A 22,777-nucleotide genomic window follows, 5' to 3' on the forward strand; every position below is an offset into this window, starting at 1 on the left:
CTGGCAGCTCCCCTTTTTGGTTGATATGGATGATAGATGTAGAAAAGCAAGACATGGTGTCTCAAGTTGACCGGCTCGGCGCTCGGATTCGGTCATCGGCCGGGCCAAGCTTGATTTTCGCCGGGCAGCTTCTGCCCGTCGAGTCGCCGTCGTGTAGCGTACCCCTAAGCAGCATTGCTTTCACCTTGCTTCGCTCGACAAGGGTGAACACAAAGCTATACTCTAGGTGGGATGGCAGCGCCGCAGCGGAGAAGTGTTTCGACGGATGCATGATCTTATTGATCTTTTCCCTAAAATGTGATCTAGATTCCCCATGCACAAGATAATTGCTACATGATCCCCTCCGCCTCACTCCCCCCTCGCGGCGGTGCTGCAACAGTCCAGTGTTGAACTGTACTGCATTACAGCGCGGCATGGCCAGCCGTCTCGATCGGGAACCCGAGAGTGACGAGACCGGCCACGACGAAGATGGCGGCCGAGGTGAAGACGGGTCCGTCTGGTGTTTTGGCTGCCACCGAGTAAATACCGATGATAGGAGCGAGGATACCGGCGATACGGTTGGCGGTGGCTGCGAGGGCATCACCTGTGCCTCGACTGGGAGTAGGGAACACCTCTGGCGAGTATCCGAAAAGCACACCGTCTACTTTGTCAGCGACAGCCACTGCATTCGTAAAGGAGAGGACTTACACATGGCGTTCAACCAGAAACTGACCATACACGTCAACGCGTTGATCTGGGCCTCGGTCTTGGCCTGCGTGAGACCAAACATGAAGATGGCAGACACGAGCGTGCACAGACTCAGTGCGAACTTGCGTCCGCCCCGACCCCACTCGACGAGCGCGGCAGCGAGGATGGATCCGGGGATACCGCACACCGCCTGATACGTGTACGACGCGTACGTCGAGTCGAGGTTTCCGCCGGTCGCGCCGACCTTGGCAGTGAGGTACGAACCGAGGAAGGCGAAGAAGAGGGGGTACGCCAATCCGATAAGGGCCCAAACGAGGATGACGAGCGACGTTGACCAAGCAAGACGCTTGGTGCAGAACAGGTTACGGATGTTCTTGCCGCGGAAATCGTCCACCGAGTGCTTGATGAGCTCCATGGTGGAGAATTTCACCTCGACCTTGTCCGGGTTCTCGCCAGCAGCGAGGAGGTACGGGCGTGCGGCGGCCTTGAGGTGCTCGAGGGTGAGGGAGGAGGTTGTACCGTTCCGCTTGGCGATTTTGTGGATGACGATAACGGCCTCCTCGTCCTTTCCAATGGAAGCGAGGAACTTGGGCGACTCGTACACCGGGAAGACGAGGAACCGGATGCCCCAGAGGACAATCATGTGCGCGCCGAGGGTAAAGTAGGTGTATCGCCAGCCCATGTTGGATGCGCGGGAGCAGAAGGTACCGGGGGCCGGGTCGGCGCAGCTGAAGTTGGCGAGGAAGACCCACTGAGCAAATCAGCCAAAGATTGTTTGAGAACTGCGGCGCACTGCTACTTACCGCAACGAGGGATGCAACAACCTGTCCGATAGCCCACCACACACTCAAAAGTGTTAATAGCCATTGCTTGTTTCCTGGCAAGAATTCAAGGAAGAGTGTTCCGTCGACCTGCAGTATCAGCTTTTGTTCTTGAAAAAGCCACTCAGGAGAAGCTCACGGGCAAATTTCCACCGACACCCATCCCGGCGAGGGCAATGAAGACGCAGAAGACGACAAAGTTGGGCGCAGCTCCTGCCAAAAGACCGAATACACCTCCTATTAACAATGTCGAGTTGTAGGCAATACGACGGCTAGAGGAGATCAGCGGGCTCCCGGGCAGACAGCGGAGGGATGAGGGAGCAGCTAGCGCAAGAATTGAGAAATTGGCCACGGCGGTAAATCTAGCAGAAGGACTCACCCAACAACATCACATGATCTGTACAGTCAGTTTCTCGCACGTCTGAGCTGAAGCAGGCGATACTCACGTTCCGAAGAAGAAGGCACCGACGATGAGACCGGCGTAGAGGGCAGTGGTGGAGTGACGGACGTAGGGGGAGGCGACAAATTCGCGGGCGAGCGCAGGCTGGAGAATCGACACAGCCTGCAACCAGACGTTGTCGGCGTACCATCCGAAGCCTACTCTTCAGCCTCGCTCTCGTGCCTTTCTCGCTAGAGCCAAGACTCACCGGCAGTGAAAAACAGCTCGTACTGGTATCGACCCATCCCAATCTCCTTCATTGCGTGGTTCAGAATGTGGACCTTGGCGAGGAAGGCCGGCTCCAGGCCCTCGGCCGCCGCCTGGTTGTTGTAGTCGACCTTGGTCTCTTCAGACGAGGCATCGTCGAGCACAGTCGTAGCCTGGAGCTCGGGGGCGGGACCGACAACCGGGTGCTGAGCCAGTGCTTCCGGCGAAGGCAGAGTAGACTTCTCGTTCATCGTAGTCTTCTCGCCTTGCTCGTGGAACCGGGAGGTAGGTGAGTTAGGGGACGGCATGAGAGATGGGGGGTTAAGATGAGAGGCGGAAGAGGGGGGGATGTGTGGCCCCGAACTTTTGAGACGGGCCTTATACGGCGCAAGACCCAGAGGGCGCGGGGGCAGAATCCTTCATCTGTCACTCGGCCTGCTGGCTGGGCCAAAAGGTCTGGCCGCATGCCGGATCCATGCATGGCTGTGGGGAACCCCTTGCGTTTGTCAGATGGAAAGAGCCAATACCATGGCTCGGTGGAGGTCAGTTTTGGCCCAAACGGGTCGAATTGCGCGAGATAATTGCCACTTGCGGCAGTTCGGAATAGGAAAATCTGCATCCCCGGAACCGATCCCCTTGGCGACACCGACTTTCCGCCGGAACCACTGCACAGCTCGTCCTCCGCATCCGCTCAAGCGCCGTCGCTCGAGCGCGGATCGACGTATGCACCCTCTCCCTCGTCGTATAAAATGCCGCGCGGAACGCATGTTGATGCTTACGGACCGGCGAGTGGCTCGGCGATCCATGCTGGCAGCTGACTCCCATGACTTGAACATCTGAGAGACGGGAAAAATTTTAATCAGCTGGTCGCGGAATCCGGACAGCCTTCCCGCCGGCATGACATCACAGATTCCGACAAACCCGCATGCGGCGTTAAAAGGGTTTCAGGTGTCCCGGGGGGCGGGGGCTAAACTTGTCCTGTTGATCGAGAGCTGCAACGCAGAGCAAACCAAAAGTCCGGTAACATCTCTGACGCTGGAGAGGGCTCCATTTCGTTGTAGAGTAGGGTGTTGCTGTATGTACACTTCCAGGACCACTGACAATGGGGGCGAGCGCTCTGCCACTCTGCGAGGTGTTTCAAGAATCCGAGGCCCAAAATTTACTAGCTTCGGCCCTGTTTCAAGATTCTCCGACGGTCGAGATCCGAGACCCTGAACCTTGTTGGTTATCGTTACGTCATAGATTGACGTCATGGTGCAAACAGATCGACAGCAGCGGATATCGATAACCGGGAGGTCCACCTTGATCGCTGTAGCATACACGATCACAACAATAGATCTACAGGTGATATTACCAACGCACAGCAACTATCAGCTTCACCTCACCACCAGCAACATGGCAGACGAACTCAAGAAGGGGGACGAGGTGTCTTGGAACTGGGGAAGCGGGCAACCATGTGAGCCAGACCGCGAGCCATCGGTTGAACGAGACGGGTTAGGGCTGATAGGGTAGCTGGCAAGGTGGCAGAGGTGGTACCCGGCGAGGCGACTGTGACTTCGAAGAAGGGGAATGAGATCAAGAAGAAGGGCACGGAGGAGGATCCGGCGGTCGTCATTGAGCGAAGCGGGGTGAGTACTGAGTACCTCTTCACATGAAAAGAGACGGATTGTGCTGATGCTATAGAACAATGTCGTCAAGCGGGCACATGAGCTGAACGAGGTAGAGAGCGACGAGTAGGCAGTATGAAGTATCGTGCAGAAGAAAGGTCATAGTTGTACAGCCGTGAATCGGGAAACCCATCAATCCATACCACCAATGAGGATCGATACGAGTATCCACTGTGCCCCTCTCGCAATCAGCTGTCAAATGGTTCATCTACTTACTGAGTACTGACCACTAAGCCAGGCCGTATGCACCGCTCACTCGTCACTCGACCCCTGCGCTGCCCGTGGATACCGTCCGAGACACCCAACTGATCCTCTGAAACACCTCGACTCTGACCAATACCTCGTCTGAGACATGACCTCTCCACCCTCTTCCACCCATGCCCGCACCATGCAGGATATAGACGATCCCTCTTCCCCTTGGTATAGCATTTCCCCTTTTCAGCCCCCTCTTTTGCTCCACCTTTTATACGCTCACCGCAGGTCGGTACATTTACATTCATTTTCTACCCACATACCATCGTGCCGGTCACTCCCTCCTCTCCCCTCTCCGCTCCGCCCTTTTTCACCTCCCGCTGTGCTGGACACACCCCATTCTTCAACAACCTTCCCCAAATCTAGGCGAGGCATTGATTGCCCTCTCATCGGTTTTCTCGCCCGGTGCGAGCCCCCTCCGTTTCCCCCTCATCCACCCCCCTTGCATCTCACCCGCGAGATCCCACGCGGACCCATGTCAATCCCCTACAATCCTCAAGCGGCCAGTATGTCCCCCGACCCCTCGACCGGCGGCAACGCCCGGCGGATCGTCATGAATCCGCCCGACTCGTTCCTGCAGTCCGCGGCCGCGCAGGCCGCTATCGAAGCGGGCAAGCAGGCGCCCGTGCAAGCCAACGGTCCTATTGCGTTCGCGCAGGGCGGACAGGCCGTGATGATGCCGAATGGGAACAGTAATGGCGGGTCGAGTAGTGGTGGCGGCGGCGCGGACAAGGGCGGGAGTGGAGGAGGAGATGTGGGCGTGCTGGGATCGGCGAGCCCAGCGATGGGGATGGGCGTGAATACGCCAGATCAGAAGGGGCTGGACCCCGCCGTCATGCAGTCAATACAGCAGCAGCTGGCGTCCGGGGCGATCGCGCCGAGTCCGGAAAAGACGGGCGCAGCCGCTAGCGCCATTACGCCCAATTCGAAGGCTTCGCCTACCGCCCCTGCACCCAGCGCCTCTCCCACCGCTGCTACTGCCACCGCCGCCGCATCCGCATCCGCCAATCCCAGCGGTATCGCCAGTGTCGACCCCTCCGCCTCCGCCCTCCCCTCCCCTATCCTCGCTACCGACCCCTCAGCCTCCATCTCTCCTTCCGCCTCCGCCGATGCCGCATCCTCCGGTACCCCCTTCATCCGCTCCCCCGCCTTTATCCTCCTCATGGTCTTCTCCGCCCTCATCCTCCTCGGTATGATCGCCACCGCCCTGTCCTGGTTCTTCCGATGGAAAGGCAAGGGCTCTTCCCGCTCTCGGCGCGACGTCGAAGCGGACGACCTGTCGGATATCGTCCGTAATTTCGAAAGCCGGCGAGGGAGCTACGGGACCGGCGCCTCCGCCGGATCTTACGGGGACGACATGGAGAAGAGGAGTTCGCTGCTGGCGGAGGAGATGGGGAGGGGCGCGCCGTTCCTTCACTCCGGTACGGCGATGGCTGGGGATGGGATGGAAGATGTCGATTTGGGAGATGAGGGGCTGCCGAGGATGCCAGCGGCGACGATGCCCTCCGAGGACGCCATGTTGATGATGGGCATGGGCGGTATGGGGAGTCCGCGCCTTCCGGACCAATTCGGGACGGGGAGACTGGAAGTGCGGAACCGGGCGCAGAGCGATTTCGGGGATGAGGTAGTAGGATACGGCGACAAGTTTAGGACGATGCCCGCGCAAAAGTCTTGGTCTAACGAGCGTAAGCTAGTTTCTTTCATCTCGGGACGAGAGCTGACTTACAGGTGGACTGAGCAACCTCGGTGCAGGGTGGATGCGCAACAAGAGCACCACCTCTCTCCCCTCCTCCACCGGCGAACTCCCCTCCCCGTTCCACGACGCTGCATCCTCCGACTCCCACTCTGAATCCTCCGGGTCCACCGCCGTTTCCCGGCATGGATCCCTTAAGAACAAATGGGACCGCTCTGCCTCGACCGAATCCGCCATGACCCTTGGTGAAGCCGAGCTGGGATCTACCGGCGCCGGCGCACCCCAGTCCTCCACCTGGGCAACCAACCTCCGTACCTCCCTCCTAGCTGCCATCTCTGGACCCCGCGCCATTCCAGACGACGACAAGTTCACCCGCCCCGTCCTTCCCCAGTACCTCTCCCGGTCCTCAACACACCGCTCTGGTCTGTCCCGGAACAGCACGACGAGTCGCGAGGGCGTCTCGTCCAACACGTTCGGCCGAGCCGGGGGTGCCGGGCTGGTGATTACCGAAGAGGACGACGAGGACCGGTGTAGCCTCGCCCCTTCCGCTCGGCGGGATATCGAGGCGGCATTACTCGGTGCCGAGGGAGTGAGCAGGAGTAGTAGTTCGGCGAGTAGTATGATTGGCGCGAGGAAGGGGAGTGTCGCGCCGTTGGATATCAAGAAGAGCGGGGGGAGTGGGGAGAGGTGGAAGCGGTATGCGAGGAGCTCGAAGGGGTCGGAGAAGGGGAGGGATGAGGAATCGTTGGTATAGCTAGCAGTGTAGCTTGTAGTGCGATAGATGGGCGATCTATGCAGGTTGATCATTGTATGTCGAGGCGGATTGGCGGAGTGTAAAGTACACCACTACCCCTCGCTCCTCCTCCAGTCCGCTCTGCGGTGAAAGGTGATCTTCCCACCCTCCGCCCGTCATCCACTTGACCGACTTTACTTCTGATAGCTCAGCGCCCCGAGCCACTGCCGCGCTCCGGAATCGCTCGACCGGACCTCGACCGGTATGTAGCCCAGCGGCGATGTGCGCCACTCCGCCTGGTGCGAGCAGCGCAAAGACCGAATCGAGGAGGAGGGCGTGGGCGTCGGTCACCCAGAGAGTATCGGCCAAGAACAGTATGTCGAAACGCCGCTCCCCGCCTGAGAGCAGAGCTCGGAGCAGGGGCGCGACTGGCGTGCCCCATGTATGGCCCACTACCGCCCATTTCCCCTCTTTACACGCCCCACCAAAGTTCTCCTTGATTGCTCCAATGACGGTCGGCGTGTCCCAGTCTGAGCTTATGACTTCCGCGCCAGATATGCACGCCATTATGCCCGGCAGACCCGCGCCCGCTCCGAGCTCCGCTACCCGACATTCATCGACGTTGATCGATCCCAGCGCGATCTTGTCGGCCAGAAATACGCTCGCCAGCCAAACATGGTTCGCTTGCAGGGTGGTATACAGCTCGGCGGGTGGTGAGGGGAGTTTGAGGACGATTGGCGCTGTGTGATTGGATGAGGGCGGGGGAGTATAGGTGAACGTCCCGGTGGAAGAGGAGGAGAAGGCGATGGGCGGGACCGAGAAAATCAGGCTGAGAGAGGTATCGAAGAGATCGAGCGGGTCTTCCTCTACGTTCTCATCGACTGTGTGAACTGGGTGCAAGCTGGTCATACCGTGTTGCGGGTCAGAGCCAGAGGTGACAGTGCGAGCTAAATACAGTTGATGGCTGGTCAACAGCTGGAGTTGCGCTATGACGTTAACCAAAATCTGAAACGCCCCCTGATTGGTCATTATGCTGACACATTCCTCCCCACCCAACTCAACCCAAACCTTTGCAGCAACAATAGTCTTCGCTTTGCTATCATCTCCCGCATCTATCAGCTGCCAGACCAGGGTACCAAGATGTCCACTTCCACTCCACCCAGGACCGCAGATAATAAGAAGCCTCAGAACAGGCGGAGGAGCTCATCCATCACCAATGCGCTCAAGTAGGTCGCTCTCCTCATGTCTGGGGCTTGTGCGCGAAATGGAGCTGACAAGGACAGCCAGGTCCCGCTGAATGAGAGGTCTACGCCTTCGTACGTCTTGTTTGGTTTAACAAACGCCATAGAGATACTTCTGAGGTACCTGGGCTAATGCGCAATCAGTAAATTGCAGAAGACGAGCACCGACACTGGTATCCGGGACAACAAGCCCCGAAAGCCTCGTCGAGACCCGAACGACGCAGCAGCCCGGTACGACTCGCTAGGGTTCTGGCAGGATCTCAAGACCGGCAGGTGGATGCTGGTACCTGGTAAGCTTGCTCTCCGATATCATGTTTGCAGCCTTAGCTCACTACCGCAGAAACATCGTTCAAGCTCCTGCTCGTTCCCGTCCTCTACCACTTCAATCACACCCTCCTCGTTCACGCCAATATTCTATCTCCGGACTCCCCTAATCCTGTCCGACCATTGCTATTCCTCTCGGGTCAAGCGGCAGATGGACGGTATGGGAAGCACTGGAACGATGTTCTGTTCATCGCACACCAGATTATCTGGTGGTCCTTGTCAGTTCCCTTTCTTGACCTTGAAGAGAGGCAGCTGACCAGGTAGTGTCCGACAATTCATGACCCTGAAGGTGCTGAGGCCATTGGCTAAATCGTTCGGCATCAAAGGCGGCAAGATTGAGCGGTTCACTGAGCGTGCGTGTCCGCCCTTGTCATCTCTGCAGTCGCGTCATTTCGCTGATCGTATCAGAGGGCTATGCTATCTTTTACATGGGCTTGACGAGTATATCAGGCATCGTAAGTATCGCTTCTGCTCGAAGCTATTTAGCTGGCTGACCGGCTCAGACCATCATGCGCGGTCTGCCTATGTGGTGTACGTTCATGCTCCCCATCTGTTCCTGGGATTATAAGCTGACAATCCAGGGTACAAGACCGAACACTTCTGGCTGGAATACCCACACACGCTAATCCCATGGGGCATGAAGCTGTTCTACCTCCTTCAATTCAGTTATTGGTTACAGCAGACCATCATCCTCGCTGCCAAGATTGAAAAGCCGAGGAAGGACTTTAAGGAGCTTGTCGCGCATGTGAGCAGCTGGACTCTGGATCGAGACCGAGCAGAGGCTGATACTTATAGCACATCGTGACGCTCTACCTGATCTTCTGGAGTTACATGACTTATGTGAGTCAGCTCAGGCCCCAAGGCGGCCTCGCTGATTCGGACCAGTTCACGCACATCGGCTTGGCCATCTTTGTCACCATGGATGTATCGGATGTGTTCCTTGCTGTAAGCTGTCCAAAACTCGGACATGTCTGCGAGTGTGAAGCTGACATGATAGCTCGCCAAGTGCACAAATTACGTTGATGAAAAGGCCTCTCAGCCCGTCTTTGCATTCTTTGTTCTCGTATGGACGTGAGTTCACTATCCGAGAATACACTCTCCTCGTTCGAGCTAACAGGGCGCAGCTATTTCCGTCACTACCTGAACATCAAGATTCTCTGGTCGGTATGGAACGAGTTCTTCTTGATCCCGTACGTCCTCTCTTCTGCCAAGCAAGAGACCTGAGCTGATGGGCAGATATGAGCGGCGTCAGCTCTTTGACCCTCTCAACGACAAGTGGGCAGCCCCTTGGCTTCGCAAGATGATCTTCGCGCCGATCTTCTTGTTGCAGCTTATTAATCTGTTTTGGTATTTCCTCATTCTGAGGATTCTGTATCGGTACGTTTTCCCTTATGGTAGTGCGTGGAGAATGGGCCTGACGGTACAGGGCGGTCTTTGCGGAGCCGCTGAAGGATGAGCGGTCGGATGAGGAGGATGAGGCTGAGGAGGAGGAAGTAGAGGAGGTCAAGGTCATCAAGGGGCCAAAGGCGGAGTAGATGTCGCGAGTGAAGGTGTGCTGGCTGGGCGGACGCGCTCAGTTCCTGAAGCGCAGGAGGGCGTCACTGTCGACATCAGACTTCGGATAGTGGGAGACTGTAAGAACCTGTCAGCCTTATAATGCCAAGCTCTTGAAATTTTGCGCTGCTCACCACATACTGATACCGCTACAGACCTGATGTCAGCTGCTAGAGTTGAGACTGAGCCAAAGCCTGCAAGATGCGAAGTTCGACTTCTAACCTGGAATCATCGGCCAAGTTGCTGTTAAAAGCCCCCTCAAACTCTCGCTGAGTATGGCATCAACCTCCGATCCTGTCGTGACCTTCAAGGTATGCTCAGCCCGTAACCTGACAATGCGAACATTCCAGAATATGAGGATATCAAGGGATGTCACGATGACGCGTTCCTCCTCTGGGGTCTTACCCCTGACATCCTTTCACACTCTGCGCACAAGGTCGGGGCCGGAATCGAGGCGATGACTCGCCCACTGCCCTGCTCTGCTTCGATTTGTACATCATCCTCCATCATTAGTCCTTTCGGCCACTGCTCTCCTCACCTACTACCTTCGAGTAGCTTTCAACATCATCCCTGATCTCCTTGCGAAGACAATGTCTGTAAGTACTCGGCGAGCGCCGCTCATACTCGCTCTGACAATTCTGATAACAATCTTGATGGGATGGGCCTCGGGCTCCTGATCATGCCACCAGCTCTATACGCCTGATGATACTTGCTGAACTAACACGCACAGACGGAAATGCTACACACCTTCACTGCACTCCCCACTTCACTGGATGGGGATGCGATCACGTACACACTCGGCGATCCATCTTCCGACCCGAAGACAACCGCTCACTCTCTGACCATCCTGACATACCTTACTCCATCGGACGATACGCATCCTTGTCTACTCAATGATCGAGTCGACAAGGGTTACAAATGTGTCCAAGATGACAGGCTCCAGAGCACACTCGGCAAGCAGGAGGGGAAGTTCAACCAAGTCACCGTCGAGTTCACAGGAAGCGAGCGCACACCGGCTGCAGATCGCGGTGAGGATGAAGACGACGCAACCCACCCATTCCCATACTGGGCGTTCCGTGCATTGGAGGGTCTTGGACCTGTCGACTTCATCCACCGCAATGCAGACGGTCAGGCAGCGCAATACATGTGCCGATCGGATGTGAAACAAGCCACGTCTTTCGCGGAAGGGATATCGGAGAGATGGGGGGCGAAGGAGACGTCCGGGGCGAGTGTCGGCGGGAAAGACTTCATCATCGGCGAATGGGTCGAGGCAGCCCAGCTGGATCAGGACTGGCTGGCTGCGCAGCTCATCACCGACGGGTGGAAGAAGACTGGACCATTCGAGAACCACTGCACTCTGGTGCGCGGTAGCCGAGCTGATGCCGAGGCAGTTGCGGAGGCTGGGGGTTCCGATGTTGAGACGGCGCACGAAGAATTACTTGCTGAGGTCAGGGATGCGGTCCTCCTCGAGTTGAATTGGAACCGATGGGCACCCATATCTGATTCGGGTTACGATGCCCGCAACCTTGCGGAGTTTGTCAACGAGAGGGTCAGCGTGATGTGGGCGGACGACTTCAAGGCTACAACCCATGGCCAACGTCTGCAAGTACACGAGTCAAGAATGCCCGGTGTACTCGCCAACATCCGCGCTGAAGTGGAGAAGCGAGCAGAAGAGGCGGCCAGGTCGTGCCAGCCGGCCAGTGAACCATCGTGGAATTGACGTGCTGTCGCGAAAGTGTGATCGAGGTGTTTATAGGTAGTACCCAATTTTGCAGGTCTGGGTTTTGAGAATGAGGGGCGCTGTGCATATATAGATGAGATGAAACTCGATCGACTTCTTACTCTGATGACCTCCTATCTCATATCACCCGCGCTACGCGTGGCGTCTGGTCAGATACTCATGCGGACTGACTGCTGTAGGCTGAGACACATCACGCCGGAGCCGAAGGCTAGTCTGGCCATCCCTGCCCTTCCAATATTCCACCACACTGAGCTAGTGCGATTGCCCGCAACCTGGCAGCTATTTGCCTCGCCGCGAGCGCTGTAATCCTCCGTACTATCAGGCACCCACGGACGTCACCATCGTCACCGCCACACAAGCTTCCCTATTGCGCGAGTAATAAGTATCGCCGAATGCCGAGCACAATGGATGACTGATGTGCTCCTTTCGCCTTTGGATCTCCGTGTCGCACCGCCTCGCCCTCGATGAGGCGGCCCACCGACCTGCGCTTTCCAAGCAGTACCTCGCCCTCCTCCGGATTCCTCGTCCTTTCCTCCGATACTGTGCTAGTCACTCGTACACTGTTCTCTCCTGTCCGCAGATCTTCTCTTTGCTGTGCCGCCAGCAGCCTCTAGCCTGCAACGCCCACGCACCTTAGTAGAATCACGTATTCATCATGACCGTACGTATCCTATTGAGCTTGATTCACTCGATGATATTTGGACGCAACAACCTAGTCTGACAGTATCCAGGCCCCACCCACTACCCTTCTCACACTCCCTGCCGAAATTCGTTCCGAGGTGTGGAGAGAGACTGGCTAATCTGCACCAACAAGCTCTCAGACTCTGCTCCAAGCAGGTGTGTGAAGAGATGTCGTCACTCTACCCACATGACTATGTCTTCGTTCCAGATCAGCCCAAGGCAAAGCTCTGCGGCTACAGTATTGGCAAGAGATCGTCAGGCCGCAAAAGTCCCACACAGTACTTGACGGTGTTCACTTACGGTCTGCCCCCATCCACAGTTGGCACATCAACTGACTCTCATCCCCTGACCAGCGGCCAGAGGGGACGCCGAATGGTCTTCCCGGGGAGGAAAGTCGGGAACAGGTACCCTGTCCCAAAGCCAAGCTTCACAAAAGTCATTGCCGAGCACGCTTGGCGTACCGAAGCCGAGGAAGAAGACGCGGGAACTGACGATGAGACTGACTCGGAGTACGATGAGTTTGCGGAGTTACGGCCTCTCCAAGAGCGCGGTCCGCGCATCTTCGTTGGTCGACACCGTATGACCGGCAGATTGGAACAGTTCGCTTGCCTTCCGCAGAGCAAGGCAGATACAACCTCGTGGGAGAAAGTCACCAGAGCAGGGCCGAGATCTGAGGAGACAACGAGTTTCTGTCCTCCGCTCGACTTTCCCACCCTCTACACCCTCCGACCCAGGCCAAACATGCATAGGCATGGACCGCTCCTCCCGGCCTTTCAGGCGACGAGATGCCAACGGAGCACACAACTACAAGAACAAACAGATCCACTGAGCTAAGACTGAGGAAACGAAAGTATTAGCTACGTCTACAATGCGAGGGGCCGCCTAAAGCTGACGAGGTAGATAACCGCATGGGACTCTCGCAGGAAGCGCACCCGAGCAACCAATGAAAGAAGGGAGGAACGACAGAAGGAGAAAGGGGATGGATGGTGGGCAAACGCAAAGATGCAGGTGATGACTGGGTGGATGAGAGGAAAGAGAGGAGATGGGATGAGGTGAAAAGTGGTGTGGACCCTGAACCGATATCACATCTCGCTCCCCCCAGAAACCCACGTCATCCTCTGACTCTCCACCATGTGCATACCATTGGGGCTCCGGATCGAAGGCGGATCGAGGAAGACGAATACTTCGACGACAATGTCATGCTAGTCTGTCAGATCATCACACAGAAGGGGAACGAGCCGGGTACGTTCGAAGATTCCTGCACTGTCGTGTGCGGTACCTGTGCTGCGGCGGAAAGAGAGATACACGAGGTGGCGAATGGCGGCGGACTCGCTCTCAGTCTGACGCGTACGTACACGGTCGAGGACGTGGCCAACAAAAGCAGGCAGAAAATTGAGAGAAAAGTGGTGGATCTTCTGATGGCTTCGCGTTGGTCGCCCCCGGGGACCCACGATGATGCTCGAGAGGGCATAGAATCATTCGTTCACGGCAGGATCCAGGTGACATGGCTGGAGGATTTCAAGGCGAGTCCTGACGGACAGCTACTAATGTCACACGATGCGGAGGCAGTTTATATGCTTGCGAGCATCCGAGCTGGAGAGGAGAGTCGGTCGCAAAACACAGGCTGAACGTCTGAGGATGCTCACTCATGCAGGACTCTCGGATCAGTAGTTGCGCTTTGCAGCCCCTGGGAATGTGATATATTCTACTAATTCAGAGCCACTGGTTCGTGGTCAGGCCCTCCCCCGTACAGCTCCCTCAAGGCATAGTGAAAGAGTGAAAGACAAAAAGTCTGGTGGTCACGATTACCATCGAGCACCCTAGTCGGTCACAGAACGCCTGCGAGCTTCGCCAAGACCCTGCATATATTACGCTTTCGATCGCTTGTGACCTGGGGTTGCCCCTTTCTTCTCCGCTCAGCAACGGGTACCTTCCAAGATTCTCTGAAAGTCAAGAGTCGTCGCAACGACACAGGAGAGGTATCTCTGTACGCATGTGCTAGTTGTAACAAAGTCGCGCGGCGACTCAAAGATCCAGGCTAGCCAAGAGCGAGCGGTTGCAATACGAGTGTACTAAGTTCTAGATCACCAGCTGAAGGTCGAGCAATTATCACAACCCAGTGCCGCTGACAAATTGTCAAGAGAGTTGGGATGCACTTCTCTCTTTGCTGAGTCGGACGACCTGGAATCTGCGACCTATGGTGACCCCAAGGCCGGCGGCGCAGTAGTCCTTTGACTACGCAACGAGATCTATCCTGTACATCTTGATTCTTGGAGCTGAAGGGATATCGCGATGACGCAAAAACTCGTCGAACGTCTCGCTTCCGACATCCTTCTAGGCTTCGCGCGAGATCGAGTCGATGCCTGGACAAAAGGTTGTCCCCTGACTGCTCTACTTCGCGCTGCGCATCAACCTGGTTCTCCCTCGTCGCTTTCTCAAGCTGAGCTCCTCATCCTCAGAATTTTGCCCAAAAGCCCTGTCATAGCCACTGCTGAGGCTTCATCGCGCTATTCTCCTCGCCATGACTCTGCCTTCCGACGCACTCTTCTCGATTCAAATTTGCCACCGTCACCATGACCGAAACAGTACGTCTGCAGCCTCATCCCGCGTTGGGCCGAAGTGCACCTGAATATGCGGAGAGGGCTGATGATCATTAGGCATCGAGCACAACCCTGCAGACCCTCCCTCTCGAGATGCTGTACACGATCCTGAATCAAGCCAAGGACTACAAGGATCTGCGGTCTCTCCTACTCACTTCGAAGCCCCTACACCCCGCTACGAATGCAGCACATCATCGCCACGACATTATCTCTCTCCCGGCGTCCCCAACAGCCAAGATCCGCCGCTTTACCTTCGGCAACAAATCCGAAGGCCACGGATCCCCGACGCGATATCTGACAGTCTTCACGTACGGGCTGGCTCCGACCTCAGAGGGTACATCTTGCCCTGTCGATCTGCTCGATGAGAATGAGAGCAGGGCGCGGGCGGGCCCCCGTGGCAAGGGAGTTTGGGACAGGTATTCTGATCCCAAGCCAAAGTTCACCAGAGTCATTGTCGAATCCACAGACCAGACTAGAAGGCCCAAGATAGAAGCTCCTACGTCGGACGAAGTGGATGCCGACGGTTCTGGTTCGGAGAACAACGATGTGGAGTTCGACGAATTGGACTACTTTCTGGACTGTGCGAGGGAGCGGAGCTATCAACACCTGGGTCCGGTCATGTCTGTCTTCCGAAGTGCTGTCAACGGTAAGATCCACGTATTCGCTTCCCATGCCGAGGGCATGGCGGAGGCGACCGACTCTCACAGCGTTACCAAAGACGAGCCGAAGGCCGAGGACGGGGCTGGACACGATGTTATCATCGGATGTCTTGACCCGAAAGGAAGCTCCTACGATGGTATCATGGCCGCTCATATCCTCACAAATGGCTGGAGCGACAAAGGTCCATTCGAAGACTCCTGTACGGTACTGTACGGCAGCCGTGTGAGAGCCGAACGAGATATCCTGAAGGCATCAAGTGAATCCGCCAAATTGGGCTTGGCTGCTGCAGGTATGATCAGCAAGTTCAAGGAGAGGCTTGTGACCGATGTCCAGGAGAGCCTGGCGCTCAATCGATGGTCGCCGGGAGTCGAACCAGATGGAACACTGGGGGATCTTGCAACGGGCATCGACGCGCGGATCAGGGTGGTGTGGCTGGAGGAATTCCTGGAGACCCCCGAAGGACAGCTGTTGTCAGTACACGATGCGGGGTGGCATAATATGCTCGCAACTATGGGAGCCTGGAAAGAGGACAGGATCACGGGAGCTTAGGCTGCGCTCTATCAAGCGATGTTGCAAGCAGACATCTTATGGCTCTGAGACTTGGCTTCTTGTATGCTGTATCAAAGACGCCTCTTCGTGGTACTCTGTTCTCTCGCTTTGGATCTAGGTGCTACAAGTGGATTGAAGATTTTTATGCGTGTCTACGAACTTATATCAGGTGTAAAGCCCCAACGATGCGGCATCTTTGCCCAAGCATTCTGCGAGTCACGAGCATCCTGGACTCTGTGGCATGCTGACTCTGAGCGGGTTCGCCACATTCCTCGGACTGGGCGCCACTATCGGCCGGTGACGTAACTACCTCTACGCGTTGCGTTGCCCCACACGATCGACCTCTCTCTCTGCCCTTATCACTCCAGCTGACACTCCTATCACCCAACTTGCTATATACTGTCGGACTCCACCACTTCGTGGATCTGACAGCTTTCCTCGAGAGAGACGGACTGCGCGAACGAAAGGACACCTCACGACGCGTGATCATCAGCTGATCCTTCGGTCACGCCATAGTCGCCACCCAACTCGACCATTCCATACGCGCGCGACCAAGCTATAGCCGTACCTCCTTTCACTACCCCTCACTCGGCGAGGTTGAACGACTCTTCCCTCGTATCAGCGCATCTACGACTACTACCGGCATCGGCGACGCGCCCTGTCCCGCCGTCCTCATACCTGCTCCCAACTTCACCAGCCGACGGCCTTATCATTATACCGCATCGTACCGCGGCCGATAAAGGAACATGTTCGCAACATCTAGCCGGGCGCATCGGCACGCTCGGCCCAATTTATCGGACTCAGCTAGGCAGGAGGCGGCCAGTCCTCCTCCGCCTGGCTCGGACAGCTGTTTCGGCGTTCGCAGCCTGAATGGGAGCGTCGCGTGGGGAGCAGAAATCGAAGGCGTACCTACGCCGCCGTCACCTCTCGAGGCTCACGGTGGAGAGGAAGACACGCTACTGGGGGATATCGTTCATCATCGGGATACAGAGGTTGATCCAGCGGTGCTAGATGCAGGAAGTGAACACCCGGCCGAGGCAGCGGTCACTGCGCCTTCGGGAACGTCAATCCCGCCGTCACTCCCCACTTCTCACACCCGAGCGACCATCCGCCCCTCTTCCGCTCCCGCGCCCATCCGCGTTCCCTCACCCGCCATCTTCCTCCTTCCAGAGCCTTCCTCCGCGGTCCACACCCCGCCTCAGCACTCCCCCTCCACCACATCCCCAATCGACCACTCCCCGTCGGCGATATCCGACTATTCCACCGGTGTCGGCGGTGAAGGAGACGGCTCGGCGCCTCCAAGTCCGACAAGTCTGCCCTCGTACCTCGCTTCGGAGATGTCGATGTCTATGCCCAGCTCGCCGGGGCTGGGGTACTCGACGGATCCAGGGTCGGGGTCGGGGTCGGGATCGGGCGAAGACGCGGGATTGAGAATGGGGATGGGCGGGGTGTTGCAGGCTTTGGCGCTCGAACGGGAACGGGCGAGGTCGGGTGTATCCCGGAAAGGGACGGTTGGCGGCGGGGAGGGAGAAGCAGGGTCGACAGATCTGGTTATTCCCACGCTGAGCTTACCGAGCTCGAGCCTGCACCTCTCACTCAGACCATACCGAGGCCCAGTGGATGGGCTCAAGATTGCGCTTCTTGGGGAAGGAGAGGAGGTCAAGGCTTTCCTGAGAGCCCTAGAGGACAAGGAGGAGTTGGTGCAGGTTGGAAGGCAGGTCGGGGTGGTACGAGGCGGCAAGCTGGAGGTGGTGCTCCTCACTGGAATGTCCCAAGAGCAGGTAAGCTTTCATTTTCGTTGCGTCCGTTCCCACGTTGACAACCTCAGATCACGCAGCGGGCTATTGCGGGGTATTCGGGCCTACATGGCCTGCTGAACCCATCCGCCGCAGAAGGGGATCAAGGAAAGCTGAGGGAGATGGTGGCTAGGTATGCGGACCAGGAGGATTGGGTGCACGCTGCTCTTGACATTGCTGGTGATGCGCAAAGTGAGCTGCACGAGGCTTGTCCATGATGCCTCCAGAAGCTGACCCTCTAGCCGGACTACGCTCTGACTCACTGGACGGCTTGGTCGATATGCTTCCTCGATCTGCGATACCTCTCTCGCCGATGGGCCCCACTGAGTCATCGCCTGTCACCGTCCCCGTTCAGTCGCCCTCGCATGGTATGGACGATCCCACTCCGATGCCACACGCCGAGTCCAGTTCGTACTTTAGCCATCCCATTACCTCCGCTCAGCCCATCTCCCCCATTCCCGAATCCCCTGCCCTCCCCGCAAGCATTTCAGCCAGCGTGCAAGCCCTTCAGTCCGCGCTCGACTCCCCATCCGCCCTCTCAGCGTCAATCGACCATTTCCTCGCTTGGCGCCCTGCCCCCTCCGCTCCAAACCTCGAATCGAGCGATTCATCCCTCGATAACAGCTCCAAGGGGACCGGGACGGGCACGTCCTCTTCTGGCGCGGCGGGCCTGGATGGGGGTGGACAGATGGAGCCGACTGTAGGTAGAGCACAGGGCGGCGAGGAGTGGGAAGCGGGTCTGAGCAGGCGGGTCGCCAAGCGACGAGAGAGTGGGGCAGGGACGAAGGCCGTTGAGAAGACGGCGAGTAAGCGGAGACGAAGTAAAGGGGCGAGAGACGGTGCTAGTGCCCTGGGCGGGATGAGGCCGATGGAGAGTATCCCGCTCTTCCCGCCTACTGCGTCGTCTTCTCGACCATCAGCAGAGGAGCGGTCAGGCCGAGGCCTGTCGAGCCCAGAAGGGGGGGTGGGCCTGGGCGTTCGGGGGATGCTGGAAAAGACATTCAGGCCGCTCAGGGAGGGTCTGAGGGGTTGGAAGCGGGTGCTCGTCGTAGCTGCGATCATGGGCGTCGTCGGTTGGGGCTGGTGGGCCGGAGGGCGGTAAGCCAAAGAGAGAGCAATTGTACAGTTCGTATTTCTTGCCTATAGCGCTATATTTAGTTGTACCCTAGCTGTTCATCTTGTGCGATACCTGTTAATAATCTTGTAGGACATCCTAGGATGTGTCAGTATGATCAGCGAGTGTCTCCCCTCTTGTCGTCTACTATCCCTTACATACTTGCAAGACAGCTTACAAACTTCACCTCTCCTTGTCCCAGCCCCATCCCAGTCCCCCATCTTATCGGCCCGGCCTATATCCCGCCTTCTCCGGTTGAGGCGCATACCCCTGCTGCGGCGCATAACTCGGTGGCGGCGCCTCACTCCCTCCTCCATGCCCCTCATCCGACCCCTGGCCCTGTCCCTGTCCGCCCGCTCCATACCCGTACCCCCTCCCCTGCTGCTGCGGGTGACTCCCAACAATCATCCCCCTCTGCGCCCCTATATCGCTCTCCGGACTCATTGGACTTTGGGCATGCCGAAGAATCTCGGCCGTCCCGCGCTGATCGGCCAGATGTTGCGGTCTGGGCGCAACGACCTGCGCGTTGGAGTACCCTTGTTGGCCGGTATAATCCCCGCCCTGCCTGCCCGCGTTCGACTGCGCCATCATCCCAATAACCCCTAGGGCTCCAGGATCAGTCTCGTCCTCGTCATAGCCGCCATACGGGCCGCTGGATGTCGGCCGCTGATCATCGTGCGGGTTGGGGTAAGAGCTGAATCCCGATCCTGGCGCCACAGCAGCCGCGGCTGGCGGGTAGGTCTGGGGTACGGGTGCAGGATAAGGGTTGACGAAGCCCGAAGAGGGGTCGGAGGCGTGCCGCGAATAGTCGTAGTTCTGGGTAGGGGTGGGATCGTATCCGTGGTCTGACGAGCTGGGGGGGTACATCTGGCCGTGGGACTGCGATTCGGGAATACCGCGGTTCCCGTACGCATCGATGGGGTTGTATGGATCCGCATAGGGCTGTTGGCCATTTTGGTAATCTATATATTAGCACGGACTTGGGGTTAAACGGAAAAGAGCTCACATTGATCGTGTCCCTGCTGATCGTAGTATCCCCCGTCATACCCTCCATGACCTTGGGGCTGATTCCTCTCCACGCCAGCTCCACCCGCGCCGACCCCCGCATTCCCAGGATAGCTCATCTCGCTCGCTGGCGGGCGCAACGACCCAGGCGTTCCACTCCGAGCGTACATTCCTGCCGCCCCAGCCCCAGCTGCACCAGCCGCAAGGTACTGCCCTCCATGCCCCTCATTACTCCTTGGCGTCCTCCGCCCATACCCCACTCCGACACCATTGAGGACACTCCCGTCCCTCCTCAACCCACCTGGCATCTGCTGCTGCTGTGGCTCCTCGTAGTAATACTTATCCTCGTTCGCCGTCAAGGGCTGCCGTTCCACCTCTGCAAAGCTCGGCAGCCCCTGCTCCTTCTTCCTCGCCTGCTCATCCTGCAACGCGCGCAATCGGAGCGTCTCTGCTCCATAGTCCTTCCCATACCCATTATCGCGATGCGGATCCCCGCTCTCCCGCTTCTTGCTCCCCCATTTCTTGCCGAGCGGGAAGGCGCAGCCCGACAGGCCCGCGCACAGCCACGCGGCGAGCGTGAGCCAGACGGATATGCCGATGGATGCGGATGCGCCGGATACGGCGTCGATGCGCGTCTTGGCAATGTAGAAGATGACGAGGTCGAATATGAGCGCGAGGAGCGCGCAGGTGGATGTGAGCCAGGCGGAGCAGGTAGGGAAGCAGAGAAGGGAGAGGGTCGAGATGTGGTCGAAGAGCCCCAGGATGACGGCGGCGACGGCAGCGCCGAGGGCGACGATATGGAGGATGAGCGTGTAGGTGAGATATCGCGTGATGGCTTCGGGGATATTGAAGTTGGTTATTCCAAAGAGGGTGTTGGGGTCTGGGCGTTAGCAGCGCTCGGAACTGGCCTTAATCGCAGCTCGAGCAGGAATGAGGACTTACTGAAGTTATACCCTACGGTAGGTCCTACGCACGTCTCCGTCCCCTCCAGCAAAAGACAATATCCCAGCGTCCCGAGCCGTATTCTACCAGCATACTGCCCGGTAGAGTAGTTCGCCTCGAGGAAGTACATCGACTTCAGGAGGGGCGTATTGAACGAGACCAGCGCGAGGAGGATGGCGGACGCCAGGCAGAGGATAGTGCCTGACGTGGCTTGTCGGGGGCGGAAGACCATGATGGTTGGTGTCTAGAAGGATGGGGAATGCAGTAGAGTAGGGATGGGTCTCGCCGGTCGATGAAGATTCCGCCGGTCGTTCGAGCGATGTGCCCTCTAGTATATGAGTGGACAATACGCGACCTGTACGCGTCCGATGTAAGTGTGAGAGGCTGCGCTCTAATAGGAAGTGGCAGGGTCCGGGTATGGAGGTACGATGGCGCAGCGTCTCGCGCCAAGTGATGGAGCTGAAGAGGGTACAGGGCAGGGTATGAAACCCTTTACACAGGCTGAAACTCGCTCTATGGACGCGTCGAGCAGGACGTTCCGTTCGTTTTTGACCCGCGGTACGCGTATCCTTTGACTCCGGGGTGGCTGGATATGGTACAGTAGCAGATAGATGGTGGAGATGAGGTATGATTGCAGAAATGATAACAGTGCAAGTGGAATGGACGCTGCGGTATGAGGAGGCTGTGTATTTACGAGCTGGAACTGCCGAAAGGGGAAATTCGCCACTCGCTGCTCCAGTGGACATGTTGGCTGGCCGGGAGTGCACAGCTATACCGGAGCAGCACGCCGTGCGATGACGATGCGCTCGTAGTTGATTTCCCGGTCAAGCATGTGGACGGTCGAGAAAGGCTGAGCAGGTATTGTGAGGCAGAGCAAAGATGAGGATTAGGAATGTGGGCCTTATGGACAGGCCACAGAGGATACTGTTCGGGTGTGCGAGCCGGAAAAGGCGTGCATCGATCCAAGTACTCTTCTGAGCGCAAAGCCCGAAAGGATTGACCGCTAAGCTCGTACATTGACTGAAAAGTTAGCCGTGTATACAGCACGAGCTGACAGATGGATAGCGACTTACAACTCTCGCCGCATCCACACGAATCTTCGATATTTGGGCTGCATTGTCAGCGTTTGCCTGAGATAGCGGTAGAACGCCGATCTGAGACGAGACCGGGCAGCAAGCTAGGATACGCATGGAGAAAGCAGAACGTAGACTCACTTGTCAAAGACGAACCCCGCACTCAGCCGATTATCCCTCCAGTCCATCTTACTCCCAATGATGCTGAACAACGCCTTCGAGTCGATCAATACCCGTACCCCATCCTGCTCGACCACCTCGTCAAACTTCCCTCCGGGAGGTGAAACGTAGTCGAGGTGATAAGCCATCCCGGCGCAACCGCGGGTTTTGACGCCTATTCGAAGGAGCTGGGGGGTGGGGTTGGAGACTAGGGCTCGCAGACGATCTAGGGCGGCAGGTGTCTGATAGTCAGTAGGAGCCCGTCGGCGAAGCTGAGTAGATATAGGCGAAAGATCCATTGCGGGCGAGAGAGAAGGAGCTTGTGGCGGACTCACCATAGTGATCGCAGCCTTCTTGGCCTTGATAACCCTCTTCCGCTCCACAGCGGGCTTCGCACCCGGCACGGGCGGGGCAACGGGCTGCGGTGCCGCATGCGGATCAACCTCCTTCCCCTTTCCCTTGCCTATCGAGGCAGTCTCTACATTGCCCACGTACGCCGCCGCTGGAATCCCCTCAAATCCGCCGGAATCCGATATAGGCTGAGCGAGGGTGTATGCCTGTCTCCGTGAGTCGGACCGAGAGGTGGACGAGGCAGTGAAGTACCGGGGAGCTGAGGGAAGGGGGCGAGAGGGGAGGACAGTGGGGACGAGGGCGAGAGGGAGACGGTGGCGGAATACCGATCTAGATGGGCCGGCGATACAGCTAGACATCACGGTCTGAGCTTAGACTTGGAGAGAAGGTGTTCTCCGCCGTTGATTGACAGGAGTATAGGGAGGGATAGGTCCGCCTGAACTATATCGAGCTCGGTATAGCTTTGTACTACTGCTGACCAAGGATAT

At 57.4% G+C, this 22,777-nt stretch overlaps 11 protein-coding genes across 11 annotated transcripts; 7 read left to right on the top strand and 4 right to left on the bottom strand.

Moving 5' to 3' along the window:
* Positions 1-401: 401 nt before the first annotated feature.
* On the bottom strand, positions 402-2,462 carry MKK02DRAFT_36341 (major facilitator superfamily domain-containing protein; the record flags this gene model as incomplete). The annotated part of the gene is made up of 7 exons (XM_053089404.1): positions 402-640; positions 688-1,438; positions 1,491-1,598; positions 1,648-1,780; positions 1,888-1,905; positions 1,955-2,105; positions 2,156-2,462. The coding sequence occupies 7 exons, from the start codon at positions 2,460-2,462 to the stop codon at positions 402-404; spliced, it is 1,707 nt and encodes a 568-aa protein (XP_052947073.1).
* A 1,087-nt stretch (positions 2,463-3,549) lies between these two features.
* MKK02DRAFT_43221 (uncharacterized protein) lies at positions 3,550-3,891 on the top strand (the record flags this gene model as incomplete). The annotated part of the gene is made up of 3 exons (XM_053092326.1): positions 3,550-3,610; positions 3,667-3,782; positions 3,838-3,891. 3 exons carry the CDS (start codon positions 3,550-3,552, stop codon positions 3,889-3,891), a joined length of 231 nt encoding a protein of 76 aa, XP_052947074.1.
* Positions 3,892-4,581: 690 nt separating this feature from the next.
* On the top strand, positions 4,582-6,520 carry MKK02DRAFT_43222 (uncharacterized protein; the record flags this gene model as incomplete). The annotated part of the gene is made up of 2 exons (XM_053092327.1): positions 4,582-5,758; positions 5,802-6,520. 2 exons carry the CDS (start codon positions 4,582-4,584, stop codon positions 6,518-6,520), a joined length of 1,896 nt encoding a protein of 631 aa, XP_052947075.1.
* Positions 6,521-6,835: 315 nt separating this feature from the next.
* Positions 6,836-7,216, bottom strand: MKK02DRAFT_15554 (uncharacterized protein; the record flags this gene model as incomplete). The annotated part of the gene is made up of 1 exon (XM_053085562.1): positions 6,836-7,216. A coding segment is annotated over one exon (381 nt), but the record flags the coding sequence as incomplete, so codon positions are not given.
* A 423-nt stretch (positions 7,217-7,639) lies between these two features.
* MKK02DRAFT_43224 (TLC domain-containing protein) lies at positions 7,640-9,599 on the top strand (the record flags this gene model as incomplete). Its single annotated transcript, XM_053092328.1, has 14 exons — positions 7,640-7,725; positions 7,783-7,815; positions 7,885-8,030; positions 8,081-8,282; positions 8,329-8,417; positions 8,473-8,519; positions 8,568-8,595; positions 8,646-8,809; positions 8,860-8,904; positions 8,950-9,009; positions 9,062-9,135; positions 9,189-9,254; positions 9,301-9,441; positions 9,491-9,599. The coding sequence occupies 14 exons, from the start codon at positions 7,640-7,642 to the stop codon at positions 9,597-9,599; spliced, it is 1,290 nt and encodes a 429-aa protein (XP_052947077.1).
* Positions 9,600-10,354: 755 nt separating this feature from the next.
* On the top strand, positions 10,355-11,338 carry MKK02DRAFT_43225 (uncharacterized protein; the record flags this gene model as incomplete). Its single annotated transcript, XM_053092329.1, has 1 exon — positions 10,355-11,338. One exon carries the CDS (start codon positions 10,355-10,357, stop codon positions 11,336-11,338), a length of 984 nt encoding a protein of 327 aa, XP_052947078.1.
* An 870-nt stretch (positions 11,339-12,208) lies between these two features.
* MKK02DRAFT_32181 (uncharacterized protein) lies at positions 12,209-13,668 on the top strand (the record flags this gene model as incomplete). Its single annotated transcript, XM_053088463.1, has 3 exons — positions 12,209-12,688; positions 12,941-13,048; positions 13,093-13,668. 3 exons carry the CDS (start codon positions 12,209-12,211, stop codon positions 13,666-13,668), a joined length of 1,164 nt encoding a protein of 387 aa, XP_052947079.1.
* Positions 13,669-14,613: 945 nt separating this feature from the next.
* On the top strand, positions 14,614-15,849 carry MKK02DRAFT_32182 (uncharacterized protein; the record flags this gene model as incomplete). The annotated part of the gene is made up of 2 exons (XM_053088464.1): positions 14,614-14,625; positions 14,698-15,849. The coding sequence occupies 2 exons, from the start codon at positions 14,614-14,616 to the stop codon at positions 15,847-15,849; spliced, it is 1,164 nt and encodes a 387-aa protein (XP_052947080.1).
* A 746-nt stretch (positions 15,850-16,595) lies between these two features.
* On the top strand, positions 16,596-18,747 carry MKK02DRAFT_43227 (uncharacterized protein; the record flags this gene model as incomplete). The annotated part of the gene is made up of 3 exons (XM_053092330.1): positions 16,596-17,630; positions 17,678-17,837; positions 17,888-18,747. 3 exons carry the CDS (start codon positions 16,596-16,598, stop codon positions 18,745-18,747), a joined length of 2,055 nt encoding a protein of 684 aa, XP_052947081.1.
* A 234-nt stretch (positions 18,748-18,981) lies between these two features.
* Positions 18,982-20,938, bottom strand: MKK02DRAFT_43228 (SUR7/PalI family-domain-containing protein; the record flags this gene model as incomplete). The annotated part of the gene is made up of 3 exons (XM_053092331.1): positions 18,982-19,721; positions 19,766-20,644; positions 20,707-20,938. The coding sequence occupies 3 exons, from the start codon at positions 20,936-20,938 to the stop codon at positions 18,982-18,984; spliced, it is 1,851 nt and encodes a 616-aa protein (XP_052947082.1).
* A 771-nt stretch (positions 20,939-21,709) lies between these two features.
* On the bottom strand, positions 21,710-22,648 carry MKK02DRAFT_43229 (uncharacterized protein; the record flags this gene model as incomplete). The annotated part of the gene is made up of 4 exons (XM_053092332.1): positions 21,710-21,726; positions 21,780-21,817; positions 21,921-22,180; positions 22,274-22,648. The coding sequence occupies 4 exons, from the start codon at positions 22,646-22,648 to the stop codon at positions 21,710-21,712; spliced, it is 690 nt and encodes a 229-aa protein (XP_052947083.1).
* Positions 22,649-22,777: the final 129 nt, after the last annotated feature.

The sequence above is a fragment of the Dioszegia hungarica genome (assembly GCF_025882075.1).
Source record: "Dioszegia hungarica strain PDD-24b-2 chromosome Unknown MKK02contig_7, whole genome shotgun sequence".
NCBI lineage: Eukaryota > Fungi > Basidiomycota > Tremellomycetes > Tremellales > Bulleribasidiaceae > Dioszegia > Dioszegia hungarica.